The sequence below is a fragment of the Dromiciops gliroides genome, chromosome 1, assembly GCF_019393635.1.
Source record: "Dromiciops gliroides isolate mDroGli1 chromosome 1, mDroGli1.pri, whole genome shotgun sequence".
Lineage (NCBI taxonomy): Eukaryota > Metazoa > Chordata > Mammalia > Microbiotheria > Microbiotheriidae > Dromiciops > Dromiciops gliroides.
This window is the reverse complement of record NC_057861.1, coordinates 619,534,681-619,559,470: the sequence shown is the minus strand read 5'-3', so window position 1 is coordinate 619,559,470 and position 24,790 is coordinate 619,534,681. Positions and strand designations below refer to the sequence as shown.

Sequence of the window (24,790 nt, the reverse complement as noted above, 5' to 3'; positions counted from 1 at the left end):
ACTGACTGTCTATTCCCCTCCATTCTATTTACCCCCTTTGTACTTTCCCCCCCTTCTTTCACCCTATTCCTCCTCATGGAGGTTTTACTTCTTACCCCTGCCTCCCCCAATCTGCCCTCCGTTTTTATCACCCCCCCTTTTCTTTACCCTTTTCTCCTTTGCTTTTGTCCTCCCTTCTATCAGTCCCCCCCTTTCCCTTCCCCTTTTGCTTCCCTAAAGAATGAGTTAAGTTTCTTTATCGCAATGAATGTATATGTCATTCCTTCTTTGAATCAAATCTAATGAGATTAGGGTTGAAACAATGTTCACCCCTCCTTTCTTTCCCTCTATTGTAATAGGGTTTTTTTTCACCTCTTCATATGATATAATTCATCCCATTCCACCTCCCCTTTCCTCTCCTCCCCATAGATTTCCTTTTTAACCCCTTAATTCTTTTTTGTATCATCACCTCAAAGACAATTTATATTTATACCCCCTGTGTAAAGTCCTTCTCTCTGCCCAAATACATTTACAATTCTTAAGAGTTATGAGTATTATCTTCCCGTGTAGGGATATAAACAGTTTTACCTAACAGAGTAACCTTTTTTTTCCCCCCTCTGTTTACCTTTTTAAACTTCTCTTGAGTCTTGTATGTTGAGATCGAATTTTCTATTCAGTTCTGGTCTTTTCACCAGGAAAGATTGAAAGTCCCCAATGTCATTAAATGTCCATCTTTTCCCCTGAAAGAAAATGCACATTTTTGCTGGGTAATAGATTCTTGGCTGCAATCCAAGCTCCTTTGCCTTCCAGAATATCATATTCCAAGCCTTGTGGTCCTTTAATGTTGAAGCTGCCAGGTCCTGAGCAATCCTGACTGTGGCTCCATGATATTTAAATTGCTTCTTTCTGACTGCTTGGAGTATTTTCTCCTTCACCTGATAATTCTGGAATTTGGCTACAATATTCCTTGGAGTTTTCCTTTTGGGGTCTCTTTCAGGAGGTGTTTGGTGGATTCTTTCAATGATGATTTTATCCTCTGATTCTATGATATCAGGGCAGTTCTCCTTAATAATTTCCTGGAGTATGGTGGCTTTTTCTGGTCATGGCTTTCAGGCAGTCCAATGATTCTCAAATTCTCTCTCCTCGACCTGTTTTCCAGATCAGTTGTCTTTCCAATTAGGTATTTCACATTTTCTTCTATTTTTTCATTCTTTTGATTCTGCTTGACTGATTCCTGGTGTCTCATGGATTCCTTATCTTCCAACCGTCCAATTTTAATTTTTAAGGCATTGTTTTCTTCAGTAAGATTATGTACCTTTTTTTCCATTTGGCCAAGTGAATTTTTTAAGGCAGTGTTTGCTTCAATGAGATTATGCACATTTTTTTCCATTTGGCCAGTCAATCTTTGTGCTTCCTTTTCCAAGCTGCTGATTCTTTTTTCATAGTTTTCTTGTTTTGCTTTCATTTCTCTCCCCATTTTTTCTTCTACCTCTCTCAATTGATTTTTTTTTTTTGCAGGGCAGTGGGGGTTAAGTGACTTGCCCAAGGTCACACAGCTAGTAAGTATCAGGTGTCTGAGGCTGTATTTGCACTCAGGAACTCCTGAATCCAGGGCTGGTGCTTTATCTACTGTGCCACCCAGCCGCCCCCTCTCAATTGATTTTTAAAATCCTTTTTGAGCTCTTCCAGGAAGGCTTTTTGTTCTTGAGACCAATTCACCTTCCCTCGTGAGGCTTCACATGCAGGCAATTTGAGGGTATTCTCCTCATCTGAGTTTGCATTGGCTTCTTCCCTAGTGATACAGAAGCTCTCAATGGAGAGGGCTCTTTTTTGCTTCTTACTCATTATTTCAGCTTATTTATTTATTTTTTAAGTTGAGTTGAGGTCTGCTCTGGGGGCACCAGGGTCCCTGTTTTGGGCTTCTTGTGCAGGGGTATAGGTGCTGTGTGACCGGCTTTTTACTCTGAGGCCTTTATAGTGTGTGCAGTTCAGCCCCCTGCACTTCCTGTCTCAGTGCACTCGGCCAGGCGCCCGATCCCGCCTGGCCCGTTCGTGGCCCTCCCGGCCACTGCAGATAGGTTTTTCCACTGTCCTTCTTGGCCACCAGATTTTTGAGCCAGGTTCCAGGGGCCTCAGTTGGTGGCCCACAGCTCCTGCTGACTTGCTCCGACCCCCTCGGCGCTGGGTTGCTGCCCTGCCCTGGCCTCCCTTTTGCCTGAGTCAGACCGACCTTTTCCTGAAGTCATTCTAAATGATCTCTGGTAGGAAGACTGTGTCTCTCTGTCTCTTTGCAGGTTCTGTAGTTTCAGAATCTGTCCAGGGGCTTGATTTAATGTTCTTTTTGAGGGAACAGAAGGAGAGCTCAGGCAGCTTGCTGCTTCCTCTCCGCCATCTTGGCTTCCCCCCCCCTCCCCCGCCATGCGCGCAGAGGTATTTTTAAAATCAGGTTTCTATTTAACTTAATGAGGCTATTTAACTTCAGAATCCCTTCCTGATCTGAAATTCTGTGGTCCTATTGGAATATGTGTAAGGCCATTTGAGATTAGCCCATTGTAAGGGGCTAAAATTCTAGCTAGTCTGTCTAAAATATCTAATGAGTGGTCACCAATAAATTAGAAGCTTTAGCAAGAGTTTAGACTTTTAAGCATTTATTAAGGAGAATAAGAATTTGGTGAAGAGAGAAAGAGGCCTAGATTCATCTATCTATCAAAGGGAGAGAACATTTTAGCTCCATTCTCCATGAGAATCCAGAGGAGAGTGAGCCACACCTCCTTCATCCCACAAGCCTCCTGTGAACCTGGGAACATCCCATCCACTGGCACACACATCTCCAAGCTAATTGGCTGGTAGCCTTGATTGACAGTACATACCCTCGAGAAAACGTCACTTCCTGACACCAAGGAAAGCTGCATGGCTTGTCCTCAAACGCCTTCTCCTCATGGCGGAGCTTTCCTATAGTAACTCTCCAGCAGGTGGCGTCATTCCAATCATTACACCATTCTATGGTTGGGACAGCTCGGTGGTACAGTGGATAGAGCACCAGGCCTGGAGTTAGAAAGACTCATCTTCCTGAGTTCAAATCTGGCCTCAGACATTTACTAGTTGTGTGATCCTGAGAAAATCACTTAACCTTGTTTGCCTCTGTTTCCTCATCTGTAAAAATTAGCTGGGGAAGGAATGGTAAATCACTGCAGTAGCTTTGCCAAGAAAACCACAAACAGGATTATGAAAAGTTAGACATGACTGAAATGACTGAACAACAACATTCTGTGGTTGGATGCTTTTAATTAAGTTCTTATTTTGGAACTAAAATCGGATTCCCTTGAGCTTCCACTCATAGGGGAACAATTCAATACTCACAAGGTTGAATTCTTTTTCCACATAATAACACTTCAATTACTTAAAGACAGCTATCACATCCCTTCATAATTCTTATTATCTCCAAATGAAACGTGTCCAGTTTAAACAACAACAACAATCCCAAATACCAGAACTTTGTGGACCCAACATTTTCATTGCCCTGAACTAGCTATGCTCACAATGGAAGAACACTGGATTTAGCATCCATCTACCATTCCTGACTCTCCTATTTGTTTCCTGCATGCATAACTTTGGGTGACTCATTTATCTACCCTGGGCTTCACTTCTTTATATATCAAATCAAATGATGAAGATGAAACAATCTCTAAACTAGGTCCTAGGAACCTTACCTCCAAAGTTTCCATCTCCCCTTTAAAATATGGTGCCCAGAACTTAACACAATACTATGGAAATAGCCTGACAAGAATTGAGTGAATTGGGATGGCCACTTAAATGGCTCTGGATGTTCTCCATTTTATGCAGCCTAAGAATGTATTAGCTTTTTTTGGCAGCCATAGGTCCTCTTGACCAACCAGTCACTCTATTGAAAAATCCAAGGTTTGGGCAGAATTTCTCAAAGGTGAACTTTTGCATGCCTCTCCTGACAATTTTGACTTTGTTAATAAGTGTAGCCAGGCAAGCCAAATGGACCCTCCTTCTTCAGCTTCACAGTCATCCACCATTCCCCTTCCTCATTTCATACAGACTTGCAGGTCTGCCTCCTCCCTACCCAAGAGGCAGTGAATAAATGAAGACAAGGCATGTCACTTCTCCAAAGAGGTTGACCCCTGATTGAGCTCTTTTCTTCACTAAGAGCAGGGAAGATAATTAACTGTCTAAAAGACCTTTCCCAATAGCTAAGCCTCAGCGAAAGAGAGAACTCCTCAGACTTGCTGTTCTAATTCTGGCTAACTAGCAAGACTGCCCTTGTAGCCAGTAGAAACAGAAATGATGACAGTAGCAACATAAGAATCGTTTATGCTATATTTCACAGAGAGGTTGGTGATTTCATCCTGCTTCTGTGAGACTACAATGTGATCATGTATATAAAACTTCAGAATCATCATGCCAGCAGCTGTCACTATTTCTCTGCTAAATCTCAGTTGTGGTGTGGAGGGACTCTGAGTTCTGAAAAAGCCATCTTGGGCTGGCCCGACCAAGATAAGAAGACAATAACAGACCTTGTGACTGTTATCAAAGATCTAGTCTGTCTTAATGTGGAAAGGTTTCTCCCCAGAAGGATGGCAGTTTAGAGGGAATTTTCCTGAAGGCGGGGAGAGAAGGGGGAGAACCACAGCAATTTACGAGAAGAATCCACTGAAAGTGTGGAGAATCTACATTCTTTGTGGCCAGGTAGAATACCCATAATGTTTTTTTCAAAGTATTGAAGGAAAGAGGAGGGGGAGGAGGAGAAAAAAGAAGAGGGTGACAGGGATGATAGAAGTGATGAATAAAATTTGCTGGCCTTAAGGTCAAGAAAACTTGGCTTCAGGGGTAACTAGGTGGTGCAGTGGATAAAGCACCGGCCCTGGATTCAGGAGTACCTGAGTTCAAATCTGGCCTCAGACACTTGACACTTACTAGCTGTGTGACTCTGGGCAAGTCACTTAACCCCCATTGCCCCACAAGAAAACAAAAACAAAAACAAACAAAAAAAACTTGACTTCAAGTCCCATGTTCTGACCATGTGACCTTGAGCAAGTCACTTAAGCTCTTGTGTCCTATTTTAAGGCTATAAATGGCAGAGTTCTATATTGGTAGAGGGAATTCCTCATTGGGAACCCCCCACCCCAATAACATCAAAGGACTGAGGGCAAAACCAAAAAATGGGTGAAGGACAATTCATTTAAAAGAGTTTCTTCTCTCCCTATTTATTCCTCCTGATTACCCTGACTACCATATTTCCCCACTCAAAAAACAAACAAACAAGAGGCAGCTAGGTAGTGAAGTGGATAAAGTGCTGGCCCTGGATTCAGGAAGCCCTAAGTTCAAATGTGACTTCAAACACTTGACACTTACTAGCTGTGTGACACTGGGCAATTCACTTAACCCTCATTGTCGCCCCCCCCAAAAAAAAAACCAAAAATAAACAAATAAATGAATGAATAAACAAATAAGTTCCTTAATGAAGACCTGATTTTGTGACATTACAAAAACTCTAGCAGTAAGAGGACTTTCTGGGGCTATTGGATGGAAATAATTGGCTTTCCAGCTATGGATACCTACATACAGGTTTGCAGGGACTCCTGAGGATTCTTGAGGGCTATTATGTTAATAATGTCCATCCACTCTCCCATAGAGAGCAGAAAGAAGGGACTTCACACTTCCCTTAGAAAATGGAAATCAAATGAAAACTTGAAGGCTGCTTGGTCTTGCCCAAATTCAGTAGACTGCTTGATAACAATTGGAAAACTGGACAGGCTTCTTTCTTCCTACTGTAATCACTATGTATTGTTGTTCATTGTAAAGAATGTGAATGTGATGCAATATTCAGAGCAGCCATGGGGTATAGTGGAAAGAGCATTGAATTTGGAGACAGAGACCTGGATCAAAGGCCTATCCCTGGTATTCATTGTATGTCACCTTGGCAAGTCATTACTCCTCTCTTGGAATCAATCGGTTCCCTTATCTCTAATCTCAAGGGTTTAGGGTATATGAGCTCCAAGGTCCCTTCCATTTCTAAAATTCAGTGACTGATTCTGGCTCCACTGAACAAGAGTAGCCTGTCCTCTTCAAAGACAACAAAATTGTGGAATCTTAGAGCTAAGGGAAATTCTTTGGCACAATGGATAGAGTGCCGACCCTGGAGTCAGGAGGACCCGAGTTCAAATCCAGCCTCAGATACTTACTAGCTGTGTGACCTTGGGCAAGTCACTTAACCCTGTTTGCCTCAGTTTCCTCATCTGTAACATGACCTAGAAAAGGAAATGGCAAACTACTTCTGTATCTTTGCCAAGAAAACCCCAAATAGGATCATGGAGAATAGGACAGGACTGAAATGACTCATCTAGAACAACAGTTAAAAGGGATTTAACAGGTCATCAAATCTATTGTCTTCTACAACTTCCCTGGCAAGTGTCTGACCAGGTATCTTTTTGAACACTTACTTTAAGGATCCATGATTTATTACAAGTAGGTATACCCTTCACAGATAAAGCTTGCCATCTCTTCATGACTTTGTTCACAGACCACCTCCACCACCCCTCAAAAAAGAAGACAATCCATCATCTGGTAGGCAGCCTTCTGGTGATGAGCCTCTCTGAATTCAGCTAGGCTAACCCTCAGATGACATGCATCTGTTGCTAGGACCATACTTGAAGTCTTGACTTAGCAGGACTGGCCACAGCTTGCACCTTCCCCATCCTTACTTTCCATAACCCTGGCTCACCCAACTTCATAATGAAGCATGAGAAAGACAACTTTCAGCCAGGCTAAAGATCCTGGACCCATGACAAGACTAATGTGCTTGAAAATTCTTTCCAAATGCAGGCTGTGAGAGTTAAAGGAAGCTCTATTATCTATGGAGGGAACCCAGTGAAAGCAAGAGAGTAGGTGTAGGAATGGGGCTGGAGGCCGGCTCCCTGGAGCCAAGTTCACCACCTCACCAAGAATGGCTTAGAAAAGCTTCCCCACCAGCCAACTCATGATCATGTCCCCAGGAGACTCTCAACTCGAGGCCACCTGCCATTCAGCTTCCTATGCTACACCCTAGCTAATCATCAAATATATATTTAACAACATTTATCTCAACTTTAGCCTTTTATCTACCCACCATGTCTATTTTTAATGTTGTTTTGTGTCAACAGACAATTATTTCTGAAAATCCAAATTTTTTTCTCCTTTTTTTCTCTTTTTTGTTCTTTATGCTCCCCCTACCCCCATACTTTTGATCAATCCCTGAAATTATCTGGTTTCCATGGTAAGAAAAAAAAGTAAAATGGGATGGATAGGATTGTGCAGGGGAATTCACACAGCATACGATATGGGAATCTTGTTGGACTAAGATGAACTCAAAGGCTCCTTCCAAATCTAATCATCTCTGTCCTGAGGACAACATGGCTTACTTAACTTGGAGAACAAGTTCAAGATCAAACCTTGACTCATCTGCATACTAGGCATATAACCTTGGCCAAGTCACTTTTCCTCTCTCAGCCTGAGTTTTCTTAGCTGCGAAATGGGAACAGCAATCCTTGTACTATTTATATCAAAAAGTTATTGGGAACTGCAAAAGAAATAATGTCAGTAAAACACCATGTAAGCCATACGGTGCTCTGTAAATGTAACCTATTATTAATGTCAAGATCTCTTTCATCTTGAACAATCTGAGTTCTCAGTCCTACTATCCCTTTCAGGTTGGAAATTCTAAACTCTTGAAGCAATGATGTTCCTTAGTCAGTATCCTTGGCCTCTTCCTGCTAGAGCATTTTAAGTTTGGTGCCTGGGTCAGTCTGGAACGTTTATCCCTAGGGCAATGGGGAAGTTCTCCAAGATGGCTTAATGATCAGAAGATTCCTCCTTTCTTAGAATGTTTCCAGTCTCTTCTGCCTCCTCTGTCCCACCTCTGGAGGCCAAATTTCAGGGCTCACAATCTCAAGGTCATTCTTCACAACCATGACACTGCTGGGAGTGAGAATTACCTTTCCTAAATCCTCAATCTTAATCCAACCTACTTATCATCTAGCTTTATCTCATGCTTCTCCCTCCTCATATATTCAATGCTGCAGCCAGCCTTCCTAATGGGCTACCTTACCTTTCTTCACTCTCCTTCCTGTGTCTGGAACACCATCCACTTTCCATTTCTGCTTCCAGGCATCCTAGATCAGTTAACTAACTCCTTTTTCAAAACCTTTGCAGATTCCCTCCCCAAGATGGAATTTACTCTCTCCCTCATCTGACCTTATAGTATTTTGTATTCTCCTTATATTTCTGTTATATTCTAATTTTACATCATATTTATCTGGTCATCTCCTAAACATTTCCACAGTAGGCTGCCCATACTTTGGCCATTTTCCTCATTCTACTCATTCCCTTTCCATTGGAACCTTCAACTCATTCCCTGGGACACGGGGCTCCTATTTGAATGCAAGTTCCTTGAGAACAGGGACTATCTTACCTGCTTGTATTTGTATCACCAAAGTGTAGCACAAGGCCTGGTACATAGTAAGCATTGAACAAATGCTTTATCACTCATTCATTCATCTGCAAACATTTCTGATCTTCTCTACCAGGCTCTGCTATGTTAGAAGTGCCATACCATAGTGATACAGGGCCAAGGGCCACATCTCCTAATTCTCTCCCTCATAGCACCTTTTACAGTGAATTATTTATAGAAGGTGCTTAATAAAATGAATGTTAAGTCATTTATCTGATTGGTATATGGAACCAGACCGTAATCAACAATTCAAAAAACACTTATTAAGTGCCCACTATATACTGGGAACTATTCTATAAAAATAACCTTCATGAAGGCAAGGAAGACATTTCATATTTACCTTTTCGTTTGCCCTAGTGCTTATTAGAGTGAATTATATATAGGAGCTACTTAATAAAATAATTGTTAAATGACTGAATAAAAGGAAGGAAATGGGCTATCAAAGTTACTGGGCCTGGATGAAAGGGAAATAAATGTTTCTTAAGGGAAAAGAGAGGGTGGGAAGAGAAAGAATAGGTCATTTCCCCAGGAAGCCTTCACCAAAGCCTAATTTTCCAATTTGCAAAAGGCACTGGGAAAAAAAAAAAACTTCAGGTATTGGGTCATGAACAATAGACCTAGTACTACTGATACATGGGCAAAGAAGAAGCGTTTCACCTTTGAAAAGAGCAATGCTGTGTTTCAGACCAGTCATTTAGCTTGAGGCAATATGGAAAGAGTACAGGACTGAGTCAGCATAGCTGGATGGATATCTCTTACCTGTTTGTGCATTATCTGTACTTCTAAGACATGGAACTTCAGCTCTCGAGGCTTTCCTCCCTCATCTGTAAAATGGGGATAATAACTCCTCTACCTTCTCTGACAGATGGGCTTGGCTCGGTGTACTTTCTGAGTGGTGTTACATTCTATTTTCGAGGTGATGGGAACACTGCATCTGTTTGTATTTCCTTGTCTTTCCCTTATTCAGGGAAAGGAGGAAATTAGAGAGCAAGTGACTTCATTGGAATGTGGGTGGAGTACCCCAAATCCTGCCAGGCAATTAGAAGGATTCCTGACTGGCCAATGAAGAGCAAGGAATAGAGCTAGTCCAGAAAGGTAAAGTATCTAGTGGGCACAAGTATATAAACCCCAAGGGGTGAAGGAAGGCTCTGGGGAAGCTTGTGCCTCATTCTCTTGTGGCACCCTGAGGAAGCTACATGTTCCATATGATCATTGACAAGTCGGTCAATAAGCATTTATTAAGTACCTATTGTGTACCAAGCACTAACTTGGGGATACATAGAAAGACTAAAAATAAACCCAGTCCTGCTCTCAGAGTCTACTATCAAGAGTCAGAGGATAAGTTCACAGGATAATATAGTGGAAGGAGCACTGAATTTAATAACAACTAGAAGAGGTTGTCTTCCCTATCACATCATAAACTGCTTAAAGTCAGGGACTATCTTTTGCCTTTTTTGTATCCCCATTGCTTAGCACAGTGCCTGGCACACAGTAAGTACTTAAAAATGTTTAATGATTGATTGATTAATAATAATATTTTAACGTTTGCAAAGCACTTTATATACAATATCTCATTTGTTCTTCAAAACACTGTGAGGGACAGCTAGGTGGTATAGTGGGGCACTGACCCTGGAGTCTGGAGGACCTGAGTTCAAATCCAGCTTCAGACATTTAGTAGCTGTGTGACTCTGGACAAGTCACTCAATCCCAACTGCCTCATGTGCGCACGCGCGCGCACACACACACATACATGCACGCTATAAGGGAAGTGCTATTATCCCCATTTTATAGATTAATAAACAGACTGAGAAAAGTTAATTAACTTGCCTAGGGTCCCACAGTTTGTAAGTGATGTAGCCTCTGAACTCATGTCTTTCCTGACTAAGATCTGTGCTCTACTCCCAAACATACCATGGAGTTCCAAAAGGATTTTTTTTTTGTGAGGCAATTGGGGTTAAATGACTTGCCCAGGGTCACAACTAGTGTGTGCCAAGTGTCTGAGGCCAGATTTGAACTCAGGTCCTCCTGAATCCAGGGCCAGTGCTTTATCCACTGTGCCACCTAGCTGCCCTGAGTTCCAAGAGGATTGACCATCGTGAGGAAGGAAGGTTTCTAACCTTGAAGATACTATATAAATCTAAGTTATTACAGAACTGGAAAGGACCACAGTTATCAAAATCTAGTCTAGTTCTCCTTATTTTGTCCCAAGAGATTGAGTGACTCAGAGCTTTGATTTATTGTTTTGTTGATTGTCTAGACTTAAGAAAGTGATGGAGAAAGTATTAATAATGGAGATTAAACTTTAAAAGTATGTCCTTTGGATCTGGCCTCAAACACTTAACACTTACTAGCTGTGTGACCCTGGGCAAGTCACTTAACCCCAATTGTCCTGCCAAAAAAAAAAGTACGTTCTGTAGATTCCCCCCCCCCTCCTCCAGAGAGCCGGTTGTTAAATGTTTACCAGCATACCACTGACTGGACTTGGAGCTCAGACCCGAATTCTTCCTCCAACTTTGTCACTAATTAATTAGATGTGTCCCTAAGTCATATTTCCATTTCTAGGGCCTCAGTTTCCTCATCTGTAATATGGGGGAAAACATGTGGCACTCCCCTTAGAGGACTACTGGGCCGGGGAAGAGTTTTATAAATTACAAACCTGGTTATAGGACCTTGCAGCCAGAAGGTATTTTAGATAAATGTTTGTTGAATTAAACTATAAACCACTGTCAAGATGGGGAAAAAACCACCTTTGCTCCCCCAGCTCCCTGAGCTATTCAGGTGCCTGCTGAGATGTGACAGTAAAACCCTGTGTTCTCCCTGATAAAGAGCTACAGGAGGGGAGCACAAAGTACCCATCACAGCTACTTCTGTTCCAGGACAGTCAAATAAATACTCCAAACTGGTGAAATTCAGCAGGATTCAAACAGGTTAACTCATTTATTTTCACAACCCAAATCAGTTGCAGCAGCTACTTAGCCCAAAATACTTCCCTTCAAAATTGATACCATCTGTTCAAGCCCTCATCACCTCCCTCTTAGATTATTGAAACAGCCTCCTAACTGGACCTCCTGCCTCCCTGCGTCCCCCCCCCTCATCCATTTGGCACTAACTGTCAGAGTAATCTTCCTAATTTACAACCCTGATTAAGTCACTTCTTTACTCAGAAATCTTCAGCTTATGAACCTTTGCTTCTCTACTCAAAACCCGACGGCCTCTAGCATAAGATGCAAACTCCTTAGCCTGGCATTCAAAGCCCCTGACAACCCAAACCCAGATCATTCTTTTCAGCCTTCCTTCCTTCTGCTTCTGTTCACATTACTGTATTCCATCAGTATGCAGCTACTCACTGATTCTACATCTCATCTTCCCCTCCCTCACTCTGCTCATTTGCACACATTGTGTCCCATGCCAAGAATAGACTCTGCCCATATTTCCCAACTGTCTTTTCTTTTCAAGGACCTCCTGGGGTGTCACTTTCTCCCCAAAGTCTTCCCCAAGCCCTGTAGCTAGAAGTAATCCCTCTTTCTCTGATCTTTCCTAGCCAATTGACATATTCTACCATATACTTAGTTATTGTGCAAATGTTTTATTCTCTAACCAGGCTGTGAGCTATCATGTTTTTGTAACCACAATGCCTAGAGCACTGGGTATGTTTTTCTTCCCCCTGGAGGGTGGGGAGGGGTGTTCAGTTATGTATTTCATCAATACAAGGAGATTTCTCATAAGGAAATTACACCTACCCATGTAGATCAACAACTCCTTTGAAACTTAATGGTCTCAGGAGAGTTGCCTGGGGGACTGAGAGATTAAGTCCCCTGGTAAAGGTCAGACATCCAGTATGCATCAGACATAGAATTAGAACCCAGATCATCCCGAGTCCAAGGTCAGCTTTCTCTCTACTGTCATGCTGTCTAATACACACCAAAATAAACCAGACAAGAAAGCAGGCCTTTTCTTGATGCAACCAAAGTGAACTGTAATTCTTGAGAGTCATGTAGACACAGTAGCCCTTGCTATACAGAGCAGAGAGCCTTTCTCTCCATTTATTTTCTTCCAAACTCTCTGGGTTTTCTTCTCACTGACTGCCCCTAATGAGCATGATGAGAGGTTAGCAAGTCCGGTTACTTACATCAGAGGCTGGGCCCTTATCAGCACCCGGGCAGGAGAAGGTGACAAATTCATGGCATCTCTTATGGACAACGAAACAGCACACTGCAAGAGAGAGGACAGCGTACACACACAGAGACACACATACACACACACACAAACACATACACAAAGAGATCAATAAACCAATGGGTCAATTCAAGGTTTTATACCAAATTCAACAGACATGTTTTCCTTAGTTGTACCCTCAGTTTTGTTTTGTTTTATAATTTTTTTGGGGGGTGGGGCAATGAGGGTTAAGTGACTTGGCCAGCGTCACATAGCTAGTAAGTGTCAAGTGTCTGAAGCCGGATTTGAACTCAGGTCCTCCTGAATCCAGGGCTGATGCTCTATTCACTGTGACACCTAGCTGCCCCCTGTGCCCTCAGTTTTTGAAGCAACAAAATCCTTCCCTGGGAGTCTTTGCTTTCTGGAGCTTAAAGTTATATGGGAAGCCCAACTAAGAAGCCCTTTGCTTCAGCTGGGGCAGTTCAGAAAGCCATTCTTCATAGGATTTTTTTTTTGGGGGGGTGGTGGTGGTGGTGGTAGGGCAATGAGGGTTAAGTGACCTGTCCAAGGTCAAACAGCTAGTAAGTGTCAAGCGTCTGAGGTCAGATTTGTACTCAGGTCCTCCTGAATCCAGGGCCAGTGCTTTATCTACTGTGCCACCTAGCTGCCCCCTTCTTCATAGGATTTGGGGATTTCTAAGGGTTTTAGAATTTAGGTTTGGAAAGGACCTCCCATTTTCCAGATCAGGAAACAGGGGCTAAGAGACATAAAGGAACTTATCCCTTGTCACTCAGATAGGAAATCAGAGAGACAGAACTTGAATCAAAGGGCTTCTGGTTGTAAGGGCTGAATCTTGCTGAGTGTGTGTGTGTGTGTGTGGGGGTGGTCATCTAAGAAGGTGCTCCAAAGAGAAGCAAGTAGTTTATGTGACTGAAGACAGCTTCTTTTGTCTTTCCCAGAAAGGATTTGAAAGAATAGGTCCTATCTTGCTGGGTTCCACACAGTTCTAAGGCTTTGAAGTTTATGAAGAGCTGCCCTTTAAACAAACCTGTGAGGGAGGTAGCAGTGCAGGTCTTATGCCCATTTTTACCAATGAGGAAACCTGAGCAGAGAGAGGGAAGGTATCTCACCCATGGTCACACAGAGTTTGGAGTCAAAACCCAAGCCTGCTGATCCCAAGGTCAGCATTCTCTCCCACCTCCCATGAATGCCTGTAGAGACAAGAGCTCAGTCATGACCAGTGTCTAAGTGTGCTGCAGGGCCCCAGGTACAAGGAGGCAAAGGCTCTCAGTGCTAATCAATGGATCAAGTCCAGGATTTGGAGTCCTAAGACCAAGGTAAATAATGTGTTGTTATCCCCATTTTCCAGATGACGAAAGAGCCTCAGGGCAATACAGCGCATTGTAAAAATGACATGACTGGTGAATGTTGAGGCCAAGACTACAACTCAGGTCTTCTGATGTCAAGTCCAGTGGTTTTCCACAGTGCCTTCCCACTCAACAGAAAGCCACCAGCTAAAAGCTAATCAAGGGACATAAGGTGACCTAAGGTATTTGTCTTTGCCAGACTCGGATAGCAAATGGAAGTAGATGCTAATAGAGTTAGCGACATTGTAAAAAGGAAGTGAGTAATACTTAACGCAGGGTCCTTACAATGAAGACCATCTAAGAGGCATTCAATATTTCACTTCACTATAGTGTGCTGGAAGAATGTAGAAACAGGACAGTAACTTACAGTGGTCGGTAGGGCAGTCATGTGAAAATAAGTGGACTTTTTTCCCCCCAAAATTAATATGAATGTGAGATGTATTTTACACATAGTCTTATGCAGAGAGTACCCATTTGGGCAAGGGGATAGTTATGTTCTAACCCCAACAATGACACTAATGAGCTATATAAGCAAGCCACTTTCCATAAGGGAAGTTCTATGTTCTGTGTTTTAAGGTACTGCTCACTTCTAATATTCCAAGTACTATAGTCCCTTCCAGTTCTGACATTCTATGGTCTAAGATTCTTTCTTTAGATTTGCATAAGAATAAATTCTGGCTCATATATTCTTTGCTCTAAGTTCAAAGGTCATTCCAGCTTTAATATTCTATGATTCTATAATATTTATGTTATCACAACTTTCTGGAATCCAAGTTCTCAATTCTTCAAATTCCTCAAGAAGCACTCCTTTTTCCACCGACTTCAGCAACAAAGCTATACGACCACATCTTAGATCTTAGGATCTTCCATAATTACCCCATTTCCAAGATTTAGAAAAGAGAAATTCCACTCCCCAACCAGAACATCCAATCCCATTATCCCTTCCACTCAAATTAAACTTACACTCTTTCTTTATGGTGATCCACTGAACCATCCTGGTTGACCCATCTATTTCTACTCCACTGGCTTAATTTTCCCATCCTACCTAGCCATGGTGTGGCCACTTTAACGTCTCAATAGCTACTGCCCAAAACACTTGCCCTTTCACGTTTGATTGTTCCTCACCTGAGAATCTTCCTGCCTGGATAATTCTCACCACATCCAATTTCTCTGCTTCTGCTCCTTGCTGTCTCATTGCTACTAGAGAAATCATGATGTCAAGCTTGTTTCAACCACAGTATATAATCTCACTTCCACTTTCATTGCTACCCCCCTCTATCCAACCCTAACCAACACCTTATATTATTCCCTACAACTGTTCCTAAAATTTTTTCTTCTCTCACCATCAGCCCCACCCCCAGCTCCCTAACTTACAGCAGATGGCCTTGCCTCCTTCACTGAAATTGAAACCACCTGCCATGAATTGGTTTTCCCCTCCTCCATTCCTCAGAATTGTTCAAGATCATCATTCCCTCTCTCCTCCTTCCCTGTCATAACAGAGTCTTCCCTACAACTCACTAAGACTTAATGCCTACCTGCACCTTGGACCCTGTATCCTCCACCCCAAACTAGCTTTAGGAGGTACCCAAAACTGAATACCATACTCCAAACAATTTGACCACAGCAGAGCAGCTACAATATGATCATCACCTTTCATCCTGGATACTATGCCTCTCTTCATAATGCCCAAGACTAAAAGTAGTTGAGGCTGCCATGCCACACAGCTGACACATCACTGAGCTTGCAATGTACTAAAATTTTCACAGGAAACCTTGTCTAGGCATGTTTCCCCTCATCCTTTAATAATTAAGATGATTTTTAGAAGCTGAGTGTAAGAATTTACATTTATTTCTTCTAAATGTAATCTTATTGGATTTTGTTCATCTTTCTAGCTTGTTGAGATCTTTTTGAATTCTGACATTTCCACTGAAGATGTTAGCTCTCTCTCCGGGATTCATGTCATTTAAAATTTTATAAGCATGCCATCTAAGACTTTTTATTTGGGTCATTGACAAAAAATGTTTAACAGCCCAGAGCCAAAGGCAACTGATTATAAGGAGATGAGTGTTAAACCGGGTTCAAATTCTGTTTTAGACACTTGCTAGCTGTGTCACTCTAGGCAAATAACTTCTCTGCGCCTCAGTTTTCTAATCTGTGAATTGGGGGCAATGATAGCACTTACCTGATCAAGTGAGATGATGGATGTAAAGTACTTTGCTAATCTTAAAGTGCTATGTAAAGGTTAGATATTATTTAAAATAATTACTATTATTTCAAGTTGACATTAGCCCATTAAGGATAACTCTTTTAATCAGCTTATTTAACCTACTCCAACTCCACATAATTACACATTAATTTAGCTATTTCTCTTATTTCAGTGGCTGCAAACTATGATGCCTGGGCCTAACCACTTGCCTAGCACAAATTAAGAATGGTTTTTTACAGTGTGAAAACCATTTTTACAAAGTAAAAACCATTCTTAGCTCATGGACCATACAAAACCAGGACAAGTTGTGGTTTGCAGACCTCTGCTCTGTCTTGTCCACAAGGATCACATGAAAGATTTCAAATGCATTGCAAAAATGAAGGTGTATTGTGTCAATAGTGGCCTCATGAGGGATGTCAATCTGGCATGGCCTACTCTTAATGAAACCACTCCTTATCACTTAGCAATCACTCCTAGACAGTCTGCAGGCTTTACCTTAGATCATAGATTGGGTTATTTCATAGATTGGGTTATTGGCCATCCTCTGGTCTGGCCAAACCTCTGACATTCTCAGCATTCCATCAGATATCTCTGCCAGTCACTTGGCATTTGGTTCTGCATTGGACAATGCAAAATATCTAGACCTGGTGACTCATACACATTTAGGACAGTTAAGTGGTCTCTTACTCTCTCACCATTTATTTTGGGTTTTAACTTCCTGCTAAACCAATAAGAAACAAGAAAACCCAAATTCAGATCCTGCCTCAGATACCTACTTGCTGTGCAACCCTGGGCAGGTTATTGGCTCTCTACACCTCAGTTTCCTCATCTGTAAAATGGGAATAATAAGAGCACCTACCCCACAGGATGATTGTGAGAAATCAAATAATATAATGAAAGGACTTTGTAAACCTTAAAGTGCTTTGTAAATGTTAAGCATTATCACTTTTCATAGTAGAAAGACCATTATTAGTAAAGAAAATGGTCATAGAAAGATCTGAGCTCATGTCTTCCATATCATCATCCCATCACCTTGGGCATCATTCCCATCTCTTCCTTGATTTTCTTTTGTCCAAGATATATTTTTAAAAGATTTCGTTCCTTATCCTCAACATTCATTAGCAGTTTCACCTTCATCTGAAGTTGTGTTCCTGTGCTACTTTTATTGGCCTGCATATTCCTCCTCTGCCCCTGCATCCATCTGTTTTTAAAAACTTAAATGAGCTCATAAGTGTCCAATGCATTCACACCAATCTCTTTACATAGTTCTCCCTTTGCCTCCTATTTGGAATTTTCTGTTCATATGCCCAGAATTTAATTCCTGTGAGTTTCCCATTCCTCTTCTTCCAACTTCCTCTATAGCATCTTTTTTTTGGGGGGGGTGAGGCAATTGGGGTTAAGTGACTTGCCCAGGGTCACACAGCTAGTAAGTGTTAAGTGTCTGAGGCAGGATTTGAACTCAGGTACTCCTGACTCCAGGGCTGGTACTCTATCCACTGCGCCATCTAGCTGCCCCCTCTATAGCATCTTAAGCTATGCTATTCCATATGATATATCTCAAATGACATAAATGTTTAAAACACTTAGCATTGTGTCTGGCACAGAGTAGGTACTTAATAAATTCTTGTCCTCTTCCACTGCCTCTTCCATACCCTACCCTTATTTTCTCTGAACTCTTTGCAATCTGTTCTCCCCAACTCTACAGAGAACAACAGTCCATGCTTGGCTTTCCTTTTCTGTTCTACTATGAATACCAAGATGGAGTGGTTGCTTCCCAATAAATTTCCCATCATTCCTACTCAGCCATATTTGATATTTGTGTACAAAAATCCAAGACTGTGTGTTTGACTGCTGGATTAATACTTGGATTTTGCCTTCTGTGAATTACTGGACTTTTGGGCAGCTCTTATTTTTCATAGCAAAGGATGCACAACATAGTGGGTAGAATGCCAGACTTGGTGTCAAGGAGATTGGATCAAACAATTACTAGCTGTTTAACCCTGGGTAAGTGACTTAACCTCTTTGATCATCTGCTTCTTCATTCCCTCAAAATAAGAACAGCATCTACCTCGCAGCATCATCCTAAGAATCAAATTATATAATAATATGCATTAAGTGCTTAGCAAACCTTACATCCATATATAAACATGAATTATTATTATTATTACTAGCATACCTTATAGCAGATATCCTCTGGCTTTGAAATAAGTTTTTTTTTTCTCTACTCTCTCCAGGTCCCATCAAGCTCTAGCACTATGATCATCCTATATTCAAATCCCAGTTCCACCATTTATTACTTGGGCAAGTCATTTAATGTCATTATCCTTTGGGCCTTAGCTTCTTCATCTCTCAAATGAGTGACTAGGTGACCTTGAAGGCCCCTTCTGGCTCTTAATCTAGTATCTTTCAGTTGGAAGGTCTATTATTCAGATTTGCAAAATTCCTGGAAAATAACAACTTTTCCAATCTTCTTTGAACATCTTCATCCCTGGGCAAAAAGGCTCATAATTTCTATGCTTTAAACTATAGTCTAAAGTTAAAATCCCATGTTCAGACACCATTTCTTCTTTTCTTTCTTTTTCTTTCTTTCTTTTTTTTTTTTGGTGAGGCAATTGGGGTTAAGTAACCTGCCCAGGGTCACACAGCTAGTAAGTATCTGGGCTAGATTTGAACTCAGGTCCTCCTGAATCCAGGGCTGGTGCTTTATCCACTGGGCCACCTAGCTGCCCCTCAGACACCATTTTTTAACCAGAAGTTCACTCCCCAAATTTCCACCTTTGCTTCTTTTCCTTCCTCCTCCTCCTCCTCCTCCTCTTCCCCCCTCCCTTCATCTCCTTCTTCCTTCTCTTCCTCTTCCATTTTCCCCCTACCTTCATTCAGTCACACTAATGAAAACATCTGAATGTCTTCAGTTTCTTGCCTAGGATTTTTAAACCCTAGCAGTGTTCTCTAGGCTACTTCTGGTAGCATTATTAGTCCCCATAAAAATCACCAGTAGTGGGTAGTGGTTGCCAGATTTGAAAAACCTCGTAAGACTTTCCAACATGTCCCAGACATGTGATCCAGGAATACATCAGCCTTTGCTATTATTAATCTATGAAATGTGGGCCTCAGTTTCCACATCTGTAAAATGAAAGGGTTGTATCAGGTGATCCTTAAAGTCCTTTTGAACCCTAAGTCCTAGTTTTCTAATGTAAAGTTGAAAAAAGAACTGCCTTGGTAACTCTCAGCAGTGAGTCACCAGCCATCACTATCTCTTCACATCACTCATCTCTTCCCCTGACACTTGCTTGGATAATCTCTCTCCTGCTGCCACCTGTGAATCATCACTGCTTAGATTGCTAGAAGCTGCTTCCTCCTGAAAAGGTACTGCTTTGAATTCCATGGGGAGAGTCTCATACCTACTATTTAGCTTTACATCTTCAGTGGTCTTTCTTCCTTTCCTCTCTGCCAGAGTGTTCCAACCTCTAAACCTCATAATGAAATTCAGAATTCCATATTTGTTCCAAGTCTTTCTCTTCTTCATTTCTGACTCAAAAGTATGTCTTCCATTCTTTTAAGCAATACTTCATTCTCCCTAAAAATTTGGAGAATCATGGGACATTCCTTTCAATCCTTTAACCTTTCTCTTTCTAGGGTAGGGGTTTTTAACCTAAGATGGATGGATAGATTTTCAGGTCTTCCAAGAACTTAGAAGTGGGAAAATTACAATTTTATTTTCAATACCTTCTCATTGAAACTGAGCATTTCCTTTGATTGTGAATGTAGAAAATCAGAGGTAGGAATGGAGTCCCTGGATTTCACCTGACTGCCACAGGGGCCCATGGCATGTCATAGGTTTCACCCAGCTGTTAAATAGGCCTCTTGTTCTCCATCCTTCCTAGAAGCAAGACCCTCAGTCTCCTATTTTCTTATTGTTGATCTTAGGGCCAACTCACCTATTTTACAACTGTGACCAAAAAACAACCTCTTGTCCTGACCTGTTTAACTTATTTGAAGCTGGGACAGTGAGGTGGCACACTAGATTGAGCACCAGCCCTGGAGTCAGGAGGACCTGAGTTCAAATCTAACCTCAGACACTTGACACTTACTAGCTATGTGACCGTGGGCAAATCACTTAAACCCCAAATGCCTGCCCCTCCCAACCCCCTGCCAAAAAAAACAAAACAAAAACAAAACACCTTACTTGGGACTAAGTTACTATCTTCACAGAGACTGGCTCTGCAAATAGGGGGTCCTGAATGAGGTTTTATTCGTTCAAAGTTTTCTTCAGCTTTTCCTCTTGAGATAAGCATTAACCCATTCTCCCATATTCTCTCTCACCAGGTATTATCAATCCCTGTTTACAAAATTTCTCAAACCTGTGCCCTACTTTCTTGTTCCAACCTCACTACCACTCTCCTGAACTATTCCAATATCTTTCTTACAAATATTTGTTATATTTACAAATATTCTTACAGATATTTGTAATATTTACAAATATTCTTACAAATATATTTCCTTTAATTATGAATAGTGAATAGTCTATCGCTTAGGCCACTACCAGAGAAAATCTTATCTGTAATTTTGACCATGTTATTCCTCTACTCAAAAATCTTCAGTACTTCCCTATTGTCTCCCAGGAAATGTTCAAAATATTTTATCTAGAAAGCAAGACCCTCCACAATCTGGTGTCACCCTATATTTCTTTTTTTTTTCTTTTTCTTTCTTTTTTTTGTGGGGCAATGAGGTTTAAGTGACTTGCCCAGGGTCACATAACTAGTAAGTGTCAAGTGCCTGAGGTCAGATTTGAACCAACCTATATTTCTAGCCTAATCTTTTATTATTCCCCTCCATGCTTCGGCCTGAATGCACACCCTCAAAATATTCTTTGCATTCACACTTTATGCCTATTATGCACAGGTTACTCCCAAGGCTCAAAATGTGCCCTTTCTCCATCTTAACCTCCTGAATCCATACCCATACTCTAAAGCTTAATTGAATTGCTACCTCCACCAAGAAACCATATTTGATTCTCCTGGATGATAATAGCTTTCACCCCTGAAGCCTGAAATGATTTTTTTGGTAACTAATGTAATTATGATGCAACTCTGTACCACAGTCACATATCTCGGCACCCTATGGAACAGCTAGGTGGCACAGTGGATAAAGCACCAGGGTCTGAAGTCAGAAAGACCTAAATTCAAATTTGGCAAAATACTTAATCCCTGCTTCCCTTGGTTTTCTCATCTGTAAAATGGGGATAATACTAGCATCTACCTCCTAGGGTTGTTGGAAGAATCAAATGAGATAATAATTTTTTTTTTTTAGGCAATGGGGGTTAAGTGACTTGCCCACGGTCACACAGCTAGTGTCAAGTGTCTGAGGCCGGATTTGAACTCAGGTACTCCTGAATCCAGGGCCGGTGCTTTAACCACTTCGCCATCTAGCTGCCCCAAATGAGATAATAATTGCTTAGTACAATGTATGGCTAGGTGGCACAGCAAAGAGTGCCAGGCCTAGAGTCTGGAAGACTCAGCTTCCAGAGTTCAAATCTGGCCTGAGACACTTACTGGGTATGTGATCCTGGGTAAGTTACTTAACCCCATTTGCCTCAGTTTCCTCATTTGTAAAATGAGCTGGAGAAGGAAATAGCAAACCATTCCAAAATCTTTGTCAAGAAAACCCCAAATGGGGGGTAGCCAGGTAGCACAGTGGATACAGCACCTGCCCTAGATTCAGGAGGACCTGAGTTCAAATCTAGCCTCAGATACTTGACACTTACTAGCTGTGTGACCCTAGACAAGTCACTTAACCCTCATTGCCCCACAAAAAAAGGAAAGGAAACCCCAAATGGGGGTTGGACACAGCTAAATATGTTATAATCATCACCACCACCCCTACTAGTTTAGAAAGTCCCCAGAGGACAGGAATCATGTCATCTAAATTCTTTTATCTACCACATACTACAAAATTTATGTGCACTCACAGTATTCCTGCTGAATGAAGATCTTGAGGCTGATCCAGCATATGATGAAATCCCTTTAGTCCATTCCTATGCTTTTCCCCCTTACTTAGTCAAAATGTTATTGTCTGAGTGAAATGTGTCTATGGGAAGAAATGCAGCCTGCCTTAATTCTGCCTTGATATAAGCATAATAAACAAATCTCTGAAGGACAGCTCCCTGACAACACAAAGTTCTCAAAGTCTTACCGTCTCTCAGAGCCAAAACTAATAAATGCAATGCTTATGTGCATTCATGTTGATCCAGCAGCCATTTATCAGGCATCTAAAAGGTGCAAGGCATAGTGCTGGGGCTGCAAAGACAAAATGGTCCTAGCTCTTAAGGAGCTTCCATTCTATTGATAGGGGTGGGGGGTGGGGTGATGCACACTATTAACTCAAACTGCTCAATACATAAATTTCCAGGATTGATAAAACATAAAACTGCACTAAGACATCTGGGACACACTTGAAACCAAATTTTACATAGTCATTTGAAGAGGGAGTATTAACGACTGGGGAGATCAGGAAAAGGCTGCTGTCCAAGGTGGCACTGGCTGTTTTGAAGGGAGCCAGGCTTTCTACATGGCAGAAGTGAGAAGGGAATACATTGAGGATACAGGGAAATATGTCTGAGAAGAGTATGTTAGATGAGGGAATGCAGGAAATGACTCTATATGCCCCCTTCTTAGGGTTTAGCTATAACAAGGAGAAGAGAAATAGTATGATAGCTTGACAGGATGGCAGAGTGAAATTTTTTTCTAGGGATAGGGGAAAGTGGGGCACAGTTGGGGTTAATTGGGAAGAAGCCAGTGGATAAGACAGAAATTGAAGATGAGACAAAGAGAGAGAATGATCCAAGGGGCAATCCCTGGAGGTTACAAGAGCACAAGTAGGGGATGGCCTTGATAAGGAAGAGTCACCTCTAAATCAGAAACTATGGAAAAGGAAGAGAAAAAGGGACGTGATGAAGAGGGATTTTGAGGTGTAGGATAAGAATGAACTCCCAACAGAGGACTTATTATTTCTCAGTAAAGTTAAGAAGTGATATCCTGGGCTGAGTTCTATTTAGTATTATAATAGATTGTGTATGGGGGTTCATTCCATTTGACAACATTGTAAGCTCCAAGAGGGCATGGACTGGGTCGTTATGTATTCCCACATGAGTACATGGGTAAATGTTTACGGAATTGAATTTGCATCTACTTTCCCATTTAATCTGTACAAAAGCCTTGGGTAATACCCTCAATTTACAGATGAGGAAACTGAGATTCAGAAAAAGAATCTGTCACAATCACAGTTGGGAGCAAGGATTCAGTCCTCCTCCAAATTCAGTACCCTTTCCAATACCTGATGCTAACTATGTGCTAAGGCCTCAATGGGAGCTAGAAAGTGGTGTCGAAATAACCATTTGTTCTGATTTTTACTTTGCCCTGTTATTAAATTCTGAGTAGACCTAACAATAGCTGATCCAACTGCTTGTAGATCTGTGTGCACCCTTCTCCCATCTTTCTTCAATTTTCCTCCTTTTATATCAATGCATTTCTCCTGAAAATAAATTACAGGAAGACTTTATTGGCATGAAATATGTGAAAAGTCTGCACTCTTTGAAAGAGCTTCCCTGGAGCAATGCTCCAAGAATACCTTTAAATTAGTTCCAATCTCCATTCCAAATGAGCTATTCAATCTCTATTCAGAGACTGAAAGACAAATTCAATGAAGCGATTCAGAGAACTGGTGGAGGTAAGATTGGTCTCTGGGGTGGGAGGTGAAAAGGGATTTTCTATATTATAGGGTCCTCTCAACAGAACCAAGGATAATATAGACTTTTGGAATGGCAACTGAATAGGACCACAGAATAGAAAAAACAGTATGTGAGAAATGAATGTCAGAATTCTTGAGAGGAGTGATCACTGCAAGCTAGCATAGTTTCATTAAGAATGTCACATCAGACTAATCTCATTGCTTTCTTTGAATAGCATTACTGAATTGATAGACACAGCATGCTTGATTTCAACAAAGCCTTTGAAAAAATTTTCTCATTTTATCCTCATGGACAAGTCTCGAGAGATATGGGATGAGTGATAGGGACGTTTGGCCAGTTTATATATAATAGGTTAAACCTCTAGTTGCAAATAGTGGTGTTGAATGAATCAGTCATTTTGTAGGGAGGTCAGTAGTGGAATGCCACTGGGATCTGTCATTTCCTCTGTTACTCAACGTTTTTATTAATCTCTTGGATGAATGAATAGCCAATGTGTCAAGTCTAAAGATAACACAAAGATCACAAAGATCTAACGTGTAGCTAATGAAGATTTTTTTTTTAAAAAAGAACTCAGTGGTCTAGATCAATGGACTGAATCTAATAAGATGCAATTTAATAAAGGGGAAAGCCTACACTTGACTTAAAAATATCAAATGTACAAGCACTGGATGGGGGCATATAACCAAAAATATTCATTTTTTAAAATCAGAAAGTTGATGGACAATACAAGTTATATACAAATTAACAAGGTGATAAAGCAGCCAAAAACAACCACCACCACCAAATAATGTGATATTGGACTTTTACAATAAAATCCTACTATC

The 24,790-nt window shown here is 41.3% G+C and overlaps 1 protein-coding gene across 2 annotated transcripts in view; it reads right to left on the bottom strand.

Annotated features, from left to right (window-relative positions):
- The window catches only part of PRKCB (protein kinase C beta), a 674,437-nt gene that overhangs the window by 420,312 nt on the left and 229,335 nt on the right, over positions 1 to 24,790 (bottom strand). For both annotated transcript variants that reach the window (XM_043975695.1, XM_043975696.1), the window contains exon 3: positions 12,621 to 12,703. In XM_043975695.1, the coding sequence (XP_043831630.1) occupies positions 12,621 to 12,703 (83 nt within the window). The remainder of the gene's footprint in view (positions 1 to 12,620; positions 12,704 to 24,790) is intronic.